This window comes from Vigna umbellata, chromosome 1 (assembly GCF_029865625.1).
Source record: "Vigna umbellata cultivar VRB3 chromosome 1, Vumbellata_1.0, whole genome shotgun sequence".
NCBI lineage: Eukaryota > Viridiplantae > Streptophyta > Magnoliopsida > Fabales > Fabaceae > Vigna > Vigna umbellata.
Window position 1 is genome coordinate 98651899 of NC_142165.1, and position 13025 is coordinate 98664923.

Consider the following 13025-nt stretch of genomic DNA (forward strand, 5'->3'; position numbering starts at 1 on the left):
TAGGCCAGCAAAATCAATCAAATTTATTAAATTCTCACGGGCTGAAATTTCTGCATTTGTAAGTTAGTCTTGGATTCTCGTATTTTAAAAGTATACGGAACATTGTAAAATGAATTGATATAATTATAAAAATGTAACGTGCTTATGAAAGTAAGAGTCATTCGTTCAAATATTAAAGCATGCTATTTTCTAAATTCTTTTTCTCCCAAAACATTTGTTATTGGGCAAATAGTCTTATTAATAATTACATCAGATAATACTACAAAATGCCAAAGTCAACTGTACAAAACTTAATGCAGTTTATAAAAACAAATTATACAACTTATACATCTTCCCATAAAGATAATCTCAGAATGCACAAGCAACAATTACACATTCTGCCTACAGACAGGACAGGAATCATTCTTGACAAGCCATTTGTCCACACATATCAAGTGAAATGTATGGTGACAGCGTGGTAAGCTTCTTGCAATTTCGCCTACTTCAATATCCTGTGAATTTCACTTCTAGATATTTAGACCATTACATTAACAGTTTCATAAAAAGAAATCAAATATGGAATCAATTTAATACCTACCTACAGGTGGTTTAATATTAGTATTTTCGGAACCATCTTACCAATATTCTTTGTTCTTCTATATTGTTTTTAACACAGGTAATGAAAAGGGATTAGGGCATTCACATATCTTAAAAAACAATGATCACCTGCAAACATATTGTACAAGTATTTTCTGCCTTCATATCCTTTGAGATCATATGGTGTGGTAACCTCTTGAGCGAATCTCCTGACAATCCTCTCGGTGCCACTAAGCCATGAACATCATGAATCTCATCATAGCCTGCATTAGCAATGCCAACCTGCTCAAACTAAAACGAATGATCATACGTCAAAAGGTGGTCACTATCCAACAGATCACGACATAAGATAGTCTAAGTACAGAATTGATAATGAACTTCTTAACGATAATGTACTAAGCAATCAAATCAGCAAACATTTACAGATGTTCACACATTTACACATGTTCATATCAGTTATATGTAAATAAGCTTTAACTGTGCTTGTTAAAACCAAAGTGGTCTACAAAGGGGTCACAAAAATCAACAAGCAGTTGAAAGCAGGTATAAAAATGAAGTTGTGTCGTTAAAAGACATTAAAATTTAAAGATAATCATGTGCATATACTGCTACAGTTCCGATGAAAGTGATATTACTATAGATGCAACTGTCATTAGTTGCGAGACGAATAATCTCTCTACTATATAAGCGCACATAATTACCATGCAAACAACTTTTACAATTCAGTAATTTCACTTTTCTCTCCTCTGGTATCGTAACAACTGGACGTCATACATAGTTGGCAAAGTTCACAGTGCACCGACACACCTCGAGTGCACTAGTGCAACCTTAAAAAGCAATGCATTAAAACGGCATCTGTGTTCATAGTCATGAGTTATCAGAATATTTGGATTCACGATTCAAATCTTGTCCGTGTGTCTAAAGATTTTGATTACTGGGCATGATTTGCACTCTGTATTGAGCAGGAAGTTGTGGACATCTAACTACGGACTGACAATCTAACAAGGTCACGAGTTATAACTTTTGATTGCAAATTTGGAAAGGAGATCCTAGATATTCCTCAATCTAGAGACAATTGTTGATTGAGGAATTCCTTGTCCAACTTAGCTTAAATTTTCAGATAAATAAAATACAAAATCCTTCAAAAGATTTAGGATTAACCACGGTACCATATCTTGATTTGATTAATGTACCTTTCATGCTTGATTTCCTTTACGAAAACAAATTCTCGGCGGCGAAATCTTTGTTTTTGCTTTACTACGTCGAATATTTGTTTAGTAAACTATCAAATATATCAGCAGATCACTCTACCATGATTTGCATTCTAAAAGTTTAGAGGCTTTTTTTACGAAGTGATTAGTTTGATTGTGCTTCTTTTTCAACCTCAACAGTCAGATTTCAATAGCTAAATAGGTTACATGAATTTGGAAAAAGCTGTTCAAACTGAGAAACCAATTTTAGTTGAATTGAAAGAAAAAGAGGTTCGTCTCTAATTCAAGAATAGTGAATATCTTCATAGTACTAGCCAAGAGGAGGAGGAAAAAGAAACTGTCATTTTGCCTGCTTCCATATTGCAAAGAAAAAAAATCTAAAACAAGTGCCGTTACTCAAAAGCCTTATAGGATTAAGGTTATAAAAAATTGGCCATACCCAATAGCTCTCAGTATTACCAATTCAAACATTGGGTGATGCACCAAGGTTATTATATCAATCCGCGGAAATATACAACTATTGCTTGCAAAAAGGTAAATGTGGTGCGTGAGGGAAAGGAAAATTACCTGCAAGTTGTAGGCAGTTAAAATGGCTGGTGTAAGGGATTCCTCAACAAGCCTCCCCCGAACAAGTTCCTCTATGAAATCTGCCTGGATTTAAAAGTTAAAACATTGGCTTAAAACTACGAATTAAGAATGCCATGCATAAGGTCTAAATCGCTCTTAAAATGCTACTTAATGAGCAGGCAAGGCATAAAACTTAAAAAGGTAGCCATTTTATGCCTCTAAAATTTGAAAGTTACAGATCATTTTACTTAGACCAAGGAAAATCAACAATAAAATGACTACCAACCATAGATGATGCTCCCCGTGAGCCAGTTTGTTCCATACACCAGTATGCACGGGAAGCTTCCAACACCTCCACTGAGAGTATAGACCCGGCAATGGCACCCAAAGAAACTCCCCGGAGAAGACCGCTCCTTGTAGCCTTAGCTGCTAAAGCACCGGCTATAGCTCCTGTCATGGCACCAGCTGCAACCATAAAACAGAACATGAGACTAATATAATCAAACATCACAGTTAGCAACACCAAAAAATAGTGATTACTGGCCAGGAAAACATTCTCCACTCTGAATTGTTTCCACCCTTGTAAACAAAAGCACCTTCCCCAACAACTTCACAACAACCATTAATTTCATTATCACCAATTCAGATCATAGGAAGGGGGAAAAAAACTTAAATACAAATACGTACGTGCTTTCAGTAATTTTTTTTAATCAGATTAGAGTTTCACCTGTAAAAACTATGTTAACCTTTGATGCAAGCAGATATCATATTGATTATTGAATAAAACTCCAATTGCAACAGGAAAACAGCACTAAAACCACCCAAGTAACGCCATCCAAGTTTTGCGACATAAAAAATGCAACATAAATTTGATTTATGCATGGTACAATTTAATCTTGTATTTCTATTTTCCAGTTAGCAAGAAGCCTCGAGAATTACACCTTAATAGTCAAAAGCAATTATAAAAAAGACTCCAACTTTAGGACGACAAGATTCATTTTAATGACGCCCCACTAATCAAAACAAAGCATTGATATATCCATGAAGGAAAACAAACGAAAAGGAATAAATTACCAATGGCAAAACACACGGTGAGGGCCCCAGAAATGGTGCACAATATGAATTTGGGTAGACAGCGAAATCCCCAAGGTCCCTGGATTATTTCAGTTTCCATAGTGCCCAACCCAACCCAAACTGGGAATCTAATTATATGTCAGAGAGTTGCAGACTTCAAGGCCATGGCTGTTGTTCTTCTTGTTGTTTATTGGTGATAAGATGATGCGATGATGACGACGACCGTGACGATGATGATGATGGGATTTGAAGGGATGGGAAACGAAAAAAATGAATTGAAAGGTGAGGTAAGGTAAGGTCAATTGAAAGAAAAGTGATGAAGATGATGGAATTTGATGGTATGATAGGGCTTGGTAAGGTCAAGGAAAATAGTATTACTAAGAAAAGAAAATATAATACAACTATTACTTTCTTATATTATTATTATGATCATTATTATTATTATTATATTATTTTGATTATAGAATAATGGAGGAGTTAGAAGGTCATTAGACTTGCATGGAGAGAGAAAGAGTAGTTGGTGACAACCTAAGATCGTATTTATTTGGTAATTAATGCTACAATTAATGATAATCCCCTTATGTTCGCCTATCACATAAGCTTCTCCATCGCCCAACCCTAATTAATTAATCATAACCTTTCTACTTTTTTATTTAATATTTATTTAACTTATATATATTATGATATAAATATAAAAACAAATAAATAAATTTATAAATATTTATTTTAAATTAACAAAATTTATCGTACTTGTTCTTTTCCAGAGTAACAAAAAAAAAGTGTATCACTGTATCATTCTCTGCACCAACTGACAAAATTGTACGCACACTTCGTTAATAATTATTTCCCTTACATGCTTTCTTTGACCTTCATTAAACATAATTGTTACAACTAACTTTTTTATTCTAATTATCTATAAATAAAAATAGTTTTCAATATACATTTTAAATATTAGTTAATTAAATTTAAAGAAAACTTATCTATATACATAAATAATTTACTTTAATTTTAAACAATTTATGTACACGAGATTCACATCAAAGTAAAAGTTTTAATTTTAGGTAATTCATATAAACAATAATTATTTTATTGGAAACGTTTTCTTTACATTTAAGTAAATAATTTATGTATACACACACTTAAATAATATTTTTATTTATCTGTAAGAACCGTTTTAAGAAATTTTTATTTAATATGTTCAATTTCTCTGAAATTGATTGTAATGCATATATTTAAAGAAATTGATAGCTGTTTTTATAATTTTATTATTATTTTTCTCACGTATGTCCATTAAATATTATGAATATATTTGTGTTTTGTATCAACGAATAATAAAATACTTAAAAAGCCACTAATAAAAGGCCTAAGTATACAGGTGATATTTTTAAAGTTTAATTAAATTCATTATTTTCCTAATATTGGTACAAATTAATTTCAGAGATGTCAGAGTCATGCAAAATAAGTGTAATGGAGATGCAAAAATTCATTTTCCTAATATTAATGTTGACGTTACAGGGTAGCTCGTTCTACTATTCTGAATTCAAAATTTCAGTCAAATAAGATGTTTTTAGCTATATAATAAAAACGGCTAATTAATGTCTTGAAGCGTTGAATGTTGGAATAAGAATAAATTATTTAGAAATAATAGTTAATATATTTTTAAATGACAATTAATTGGAGATAAAAAATTATTTCAAAAGGAATATTTCCAAACTCTCCTATCATTCATTCTATTAGTTGTCTGTATCATAAGTATCTTATTTTCTCACCATTTCGAACATATTAAGAATATGTTTGTTTTTAAATATAAATTTGGGAGAGAGTAAGTAAATAAATTAGAGAGTATAGAAAAAAAAGAAAGTGTAAGTCTTTGTTTGTTTCGAGTGATAGAAAATAGGAGAAAAAAAAATTGAGATGAAAGTGAAAGAAATGAGATAAAATGGACTTTTATATATATTTTTTAAACTTTCTTTCCACATATACAAAGAAATGAAAATGCAGGGCACATACATAATAATAAAAATAATAATAAGAATAATAACATAAATAATATTAACTATTATAATTTATAATAATAATACTAGTATTATAAATATATTTATATTTAAATAATAGTAATATATACATCAATTAAATCTTTCATCAACTTTCATAAACTTTATTCTTATTTATCTTTATTTTTTCATTATCTTTCTCTTAACCCAAACAAATATAAGAGATGAAAAGGTAAAAGGAAATAAATTTGAAAGGAAAATTTATATGATAGATAAAAAATATATTTTAACAGATAAAATTATTATATTATAATTTTACTCTTATGATTAAAAAATATAAAATAAGATGCAATTATTACTGTAATAATTATTATTAGTATTAATATTATTATTACGATTATTATCATTGTTATTATTGTTAAAAAATTTCAATATTTTTATTTCACAATTAATATGATTATTATTATTACAATTAATTGATGAAAGAATATATTATAATTATAAGATAAGGAAAGAAGATACTAAAAAAATTATTTTCATACCTATTTTATTTTATTGACAATTTTTCCAAAAATTAGTTTTTTATAAATTTGACAATTTTTATTTTTTATTTATATTTCTTTTACTATCACTCATGTACAAACGTTATTTTACTTTTTTTTTTATCTATTTATTTTATTTTTTAATTCTTTTATTTATATTTATTTTATTGTCATATGTGTAGAATTTATTTTACCTTTTTATCAATTTATTTTATTTTAAACTAATTTTTTATTTATATTTATTTTTTTCACATGTATAGGAAAGTTATTTTACTTTTTATCTATTTATTTAATTTATTTAGTTTATTTAATTTTATTTATTTTATTGTCAAAAGTGCATATAATTTATTTTATTGTTATTTATTTATTTTATTTTTAAACTAAATTTTTATTTATATTTAATTATGTAAAAATTAAACTAATAACTATTATATATAATAATATAATTGTTAAGAAGTAAATTTTAAGTCAAACCCAACTTTTCAAAGTTGGTTTTAAAGTTTCAAAGTTGGTTTTAAAGGTTCAGTTGGGCTTAAATCTATTTCTTAACATGTTATCAGATTCATTTTTGGATCTATTACAACAATATTTGTTGTTTGTTTGATATATTGTTCTGCCTGCTATCAAGTCGCTTTTAGACCATTCATTAATGTCTAGTTCCACACACCAGATATATATACCTCATTGTGTGAGGGGTGTTAAAAGTCTCACATTGACTAAAAATAAAAGTAATTTAGAGATATATAAGCGGGTGCAAACTTTACAAGCTGTTTTAGAGGATTGAGTTAAACTTAAAGTATATTTCAAGATGATATTATGAAAAATACTTTCTTATCCATATTTATTTTGATGATTAGTGATTTAATTATCAACTTTTTTATCATTTAATATTTTTATGATATTGATTATTTTTTATATTCTACTTTATTTTCTTTTATGTGGTATTTTAAGTTTTTCGTTGACTAAACAAGGTAACAATGGACCAGGAAAAGATATAACTCTAAGAAGAAAATATATGTTAGTGTTTGGGTTGAAAAGGTGTCTGGGGGTCGGTCATCCTTCCTTGCTCTGGTCGTCCTTCCTTGCTCTACTCTCTTTCGATCGTCCAATCCTCTCCGAGAACGCAATCTACTATTATGGGTTGTTGATTTGCAAAAGACACCCAACGCTTAAATCTGATATGTTTGATAAAGATATCTCTGTTCTATTAGAACAGAGGTGTTTTACTTGAACATCAATCATATATCAATTATTAATAATATTGTAAAAGGTAAGACAATCTGACCATTCATACTTGCTAATTGTCCATAGATAATCATTAACTCCAATAGGTATATTTTGTATAATACAGATAGTAATTGTCTGGTTAATATTAAGGAGTTAGATGTTTTTAAAAATAAAATAAAAAATAATAATATAGATATATATTAGTAGATAATTTGAATTATTCATCCTTATAAATTAAATTTTAATCATTAATTAAAATAAAATAAAATAATTTAATATGCAAAGATATTAATTAAAAAATTACCAATTAATTTATAAAATAATTAATATTCTTAATATATATTAAAAATATAAATATTATATATATATATATATATATATATATATATATATATATATATATATATATATATATATATATATATATATATATATATATATATATATATATATATATATATATGAAATTTAAGCATAATAGATATATTTTTGTTAATTTAGATTTGTACGATGTATTCTATTCATTAATCAAACTTTCTGAGAGTAAGTTAAATTTTTTCCTGGTTAGAATAAAGTTTTGAGAGTTATAAAAATTAAGGTAAAAATAAGCTAAAATGTGTCCAAATAGAATAATAAATGCTTTAAATTTGTTGTGTTATTATGCAATTTTTATATGTTCACGTGAGGAATGGTGAAGATGGGGAAAGTTAAATAAAATGTGAAAGGTTATGGATGTGCATGTTTTTCTGATTGCGTTAAATTTTAAACCGGGTTTGAATGATTTATATGATATTTTGTTTGTTGTAAAATAGATGTGTGTGGATTATGAAGTTTTATAGTTCAATAATAGTAGGAAAACTACTTTATAACAATTTCGGAAATTTATAAGTTGATCTCCGTAATTAAAAATGTGACCTGAATTTAATTCCAATCTTCAGTTTTTGATCCGACCGAGAGAAGGTAGAAACGGAAATGCAATTTGTTTGAGCGTGTTCCTCTGAATAAGAAGAAGAAGATGAAAGACGTGGTTTAGAATGTGTTGATTATTTGTCGAGGTTCGATGTTGATCAAAGGCAGCAGAAGAGTTGTTCAAGAGCACTTGTTGTTTCTATTAGAGAATTGCAACAGCGTAAACTCCCTCATTCAAATTCACACACAAGTACTTCTCAACGGTCTCTCTCACAAGAACATTATCATCGCCAAGCTTCTTTCCTTCTACATTGCCTCTGGCCATCTCCGACATGCCCACCACCTTTTGGCCAAAATGAACAACCCAACAACCACCGTTTGGAACCACGTCATCAGAGGTTACGCCCGCGGCCACATGCCTTGGAAATCGGTCCAATGTTACAGCCACATGCTGTCTTCTGAGGCTCAGCCGGATGGGATCACGTACTCGTCTCTCCTGAGTGCATGTGCGCGAGGTGGGTTGGAAAAAGAAGGGGAACAGCTGCATGCCACGGTTTTGTTAAAAGGGTATTGCTCCAATGTCTTTGTGGACACAAGTTTGATCAATTTCTATGCGAGGCGTGATGGCGTCCAGCGAGCGCGCCATGTGTTTGACGATATGGCGGAGAGAAGTGTTGTTAGCTGGAATTCTATACTTGCTGGGTATGTCAGGTGTGGCGATTTTGATGGGGCTTTGAGGGTTTTTGATATGATGCCATGTAGGAATGTTGTGTCTTGGACCACCATGGTTTCTGGGTGTGCTCGGAATGGGAAGTGCAGACAGGCTTTGTTGTTGTTTGGTGAGATGAGGAGGGCTCGTGTGCCATTGGATCAGGTGGCATTGGTGGCAGCTTTGTCTGCTTGTGCTGAATTAGGGGATCTGAAGTTGGGAAGATGGATCCATTGGTATGTTCAACAGTGGTTTGTTGCCAGGAACGAACAACCGTCAGTGCGCTTGAACAATGCACTCATACACATGTATGCTAGTTGTGGAATCATTCATGAAGCTTATCAAGTGTTTGTCAAGATGCCTTGGAAAAACACTGTGTCTTGGACTAGTATGATCATGGCTTTTGCGAAACAGGGACTGGGGAAGGAAGCCCTTGATACATTTAAAACTATGCTTAGAGACGGTGTGGGAGTAAATGGAGTAAGTCCTGATGAAATAACCTTCATCGGAGTTCTTTGTGCTTGTAGCCATGCAGGGTTTGTGGATGAAGGGCGCCAAATTTTTGCATCCATGAAGCATACTTGGGGAATCAACCCGAGGATTGAACACTATGGATGCATGGTTGATCTGTTGAGCCGTGCTGGATTCTTAGATGAAGCACGTGGACTAATTGAAACTATGCCCTTAAAGCCTAATGATGCCCTTTGGGGTGCCCTTCTTGGTGGTTGTCATATTCACAAGAATTCAGATCTAGCATCACAAGTGGAAAACAAGTTAGTACCCGAGCTCAGCATTGATCAAGCTGCAGGCTATCTTGTGCTTTTGTCAAACATATATGCCTTTGGTCAAAGGTGGCAGGATGTCATTACAGTGAGACAGAAGATGATCGAGATGGGTGTGAAAAAGCCTCCCGGCAGAAGTTGGATCCAAATTAATGGAGCTGTCCACAATTTTGTTGCGGGTGACATGACTCATAAGCATTCATATTTTATCTATGAAATTCTGTATGATGTCTCAAAGCAAGCCAATTTGGAAGGCTATGAATCAAAGATAAATATTTTCTTGGATGTTGAATTGTAAGAAGGACATAGTTTCTTGCTTTGTGCCTTCTAGCTCTACAATTATATCTGTTTGCATCTTTTCAGAAGGCTGGTGCTTATTTTCTTGCTTTTGGAGTGGCTTTGCTAATGAAGATACCGTTTTCCTAAAATTACGTGGCTTATTGGTTTGTCTTAAAAACATGCAGATTTAGTTTTATAAACAAATTCAAAAAAATTAAAGATACGCTAATCGGTTTGTTTATTCCGGAGCTTTCCATAAGAAATACAATTAAAAAAAAATCTATAACTTAAACTAGCTTTTGCCTAATTCAAGTTAGACGTAGTAGATGAGTGATTTATTCATCATATGAAACAAGCAACTTATTAACATCAAAAGAACACATTGAATAAAACAATAAAATAGTACAAAAAATTCAACAACAACTCATTGATTTTAACATCTGTCTTTTCCCATATCTCTTTAGTCTATAAAATATTACAAGTGAAAGTAAAAGAAAAGTCCTAAAGAGAAATGAAAGCATGGAGTGCTATGAATTTATAAAATTTCTGGTCTTGGTTGTAGCTCCAAACATGGTGGTCAACTTGTGAGTTTTCTTTCCATGGAGAGTTTCCTCATATAGCTCAGACAATCTTTATGATATTTAATCCAAAAGGTTACTTTCAATGGTAGGTTTTCTTTATGGTTGAGCTCTAAAAGTTGGTGCTTTAAATTACTTCATGGTAAAGTTGTCCTTGCGTGGCTTAGACACCATCTATTTAGCTCAAGCTCTGAAGGAAAAATATGAAATATATTGTAACCATCTTTCAATGCTTAGGTTATACACTTTTGGGGCTCAAGCTGCTTGACTCTGTTTTCTTCTAAACTGCATCAATTCACACAAAAATTGCATTGCATCATCACACTTGTTTATTTCTAAATGCTTTTAGCAAATTCTAAGTGAAGGGAAGTGAAATATCAAATTTATGCAAGAAATCAAACAAGATAAGTGCCAAAATGTATGTGAAATATGAGTAAAATAGGCACTTATCACCTTCATGAATTTATCCGTAAATATTTTATTAGCAAAAAGATAAAATTGCCACAATGACTTGTCAAAGTGGTTGCCACAGTCTAAATTCAAGGGCAACATATAATGAATAGAGGCCACAAATGTTGCTTGCAGAATCCATCATAAAATTGTTTATGAAAATATGAAGGGCTAAAGGTAGGCAAACGATTGAATTTCTCTTATAGCTCAAGAGAAACATTTTCTTGTCCACTAGAGTCAACATTAACATTCAAAGAACCCAGATAAAAGACCCCTAGAGTTAAAAGACAAATTATCCTTTAATGACAAGAAGTTGGAATCTTCATCATAATTGAAGAACCATTTTCCAGACATTTTATTCTTTTGAGCATTAAGAAGAAAATTTGAATCTATGGTTACGATGTGTCACTTCCACTCATGTATTTATAAACTATCTTAGATAACCCCTTTATAAACCTTTGGTAGTAACTTATCAAACCCATAAAACTTCACACATTCCCATTCAAGCATCGCCTCAATCTTGGTAGGATCCAATGAGATGCCTTTAGTTGATACGAGATGTCCAAAAAATTACAATTTCTTTATCCAAAATTCACATTTTTTATAACTTAGCATACAATCGTTTTTCTCTCAATATTCCAAGTATTGTTCTTATATGCTCCTCATGTTCCTCTTGTGTTTTTGAATAAGAATATCATTTATAAAGACAATGACAAACTTATATAAAAAAGAGTCTGGAAATCCTATTTAGACTTGAAAGTTGTCTTATACACATCTTCTACCTTTATTAATATTTGACGATACTCCGAAACAATCTTAGAAAAAACCATAATCCCATATAGTTGGTCTAACAAATCATATATTATTGGAAGCGAGTATTTATTATTAACAATTAGCTTATTGAGTTGCTTGTAATCCACACATAACCTAGAACTTTTATCTTTCTTCTTTACAAGCAACATCGACGCTCCCCATGATGACACCCTTAGCCTTATGAACTATTTTTCCAATAATTCTTTTATCTGCTTTTTTAGCTCAACTAATTTTGTTGGAGTTATTCTATAAGAAGTTATTGATATTAGCCCTGCCCCAAGCATCAGATCAATAAAAAAACTCAACTTATCTCTTAACGGGTAATCCTGGTATCTCATAAGAAAACACATCTATGAACTCCCTCACCATTAATATATCTATTTTAAACTCTTTCTCCTTTGTTTTCACATGCGTTAATATCATAAAAACATGAAGCTTCTTCCTTAATTTCCTTCCATAACTATTGGACTGTTGATGATTGCTCAAGGAACACCACCTTCTTTAGATTGAAATCAATTAGAATGTAATTGGTAGATAACTAATCCACTCCTACAATTACATGTAATTATTATAAAGACAAATAAATAAGATTTATCTTATACTTGCGTCCCTCTATAATCATTGGATACCTAACACATACTCTTGAGGTTGACACCTAATTAGAGGCTGAGTTGTCAGCACTAGACCAAACTGTGTCTCTTTAGCTAGTAGACTCAACTCCACACAAACACTTGACACAAAAGAATGTGTCGCTCAAAATAAAAAAGAACTCTTAGATCTTTTCCAAATGTAGCATCCATACTAAAACCAAGGTTATTTGATATGATGTCTTCCTCTCCTGACATAGTGTAAACTCTTCCAACTGCCTATGGAAAATATCTTTTATTTCTCTTCTGTTGTAATGATTGTTGAGGTTGTGGCCTTGTACCTCTGGTCACTCCCTTGTTATTTGGATAATCTTTAAGAATATGTCCATCTCCTTTGTAGTTGAAACACCTCACAAGTCCTTTAGGTTGATGCAAATATCTCTTTAGATAAAATCCATTATAGTTATAACAATGTAAACTTCTACCTCGATGTTGTTGATTATAAGACATTTTAACATGATAATTCTAAGTCTACCGATCATTTGTCATAAAAGATAGAATGAAATAAAATAATACAAAACATGAAGACTGTACCAAACTTATGATAAAAAATTATACTTCAATAAACATAATCAAATTATATCCATTATGAAAAATATAAACAAAAATAAAAAAAATAAAACATTAAACCACTTATTCTTTATGAATAAAAATCAAATTCACTAAA

General features: G+C 30.9%; 1 protein-coding gene and 1 pseudogene across 2 annotated transcripts; one reads left to right on the forward strand and one right to left on the reverse strand.

Annotated features, from left to right (window-relative positions):
* Positions 1-160: 160 nt before the first annotated feature.
* LOC124826915 (RING/U-box superfamily protein) lies at positions 161-3777 on the reverse strand. Of its 2 annotated transcripts, none has more exons than XM_047299888.2 (5): positions 3429-3777; positions 2641-2819; positions 2355-2438; positions 706-858; positions 161-491 (listed from the first exon to the last, which is right to left on the reverse strand). In XM_047299888.2, the coding sequence occupies exons 1-5, from the start codon at positions 3526-3528 to the stop codon at positions 369-371; spliced, it is 639 nt and encodes a 212-aa protein (XP_047155844.1). In that variant the 5' UTR covers positions 3529-3777; the 3' UTR covers positions 161-368. The 2 variants fall into 2 exon arrangements, with proteins under 2 accessions (XP_047155844.1, XP_047155836.1); XM_047299880.2 differs by having other exon boundaries at positions 706-867; positions 3429-3775.
* A 4151-nt stretch (positions 3778-7928) lies between these two features.
* On the forward strand, positions 7929-9956 carry LOC124826893 (pentatricopeptide repeat-containing protein At1g05750, chloroplastic pseudogene; annotated as a pseudogene).
* Positions 9957-13025: the final 3069 nt, after the last annotated feature.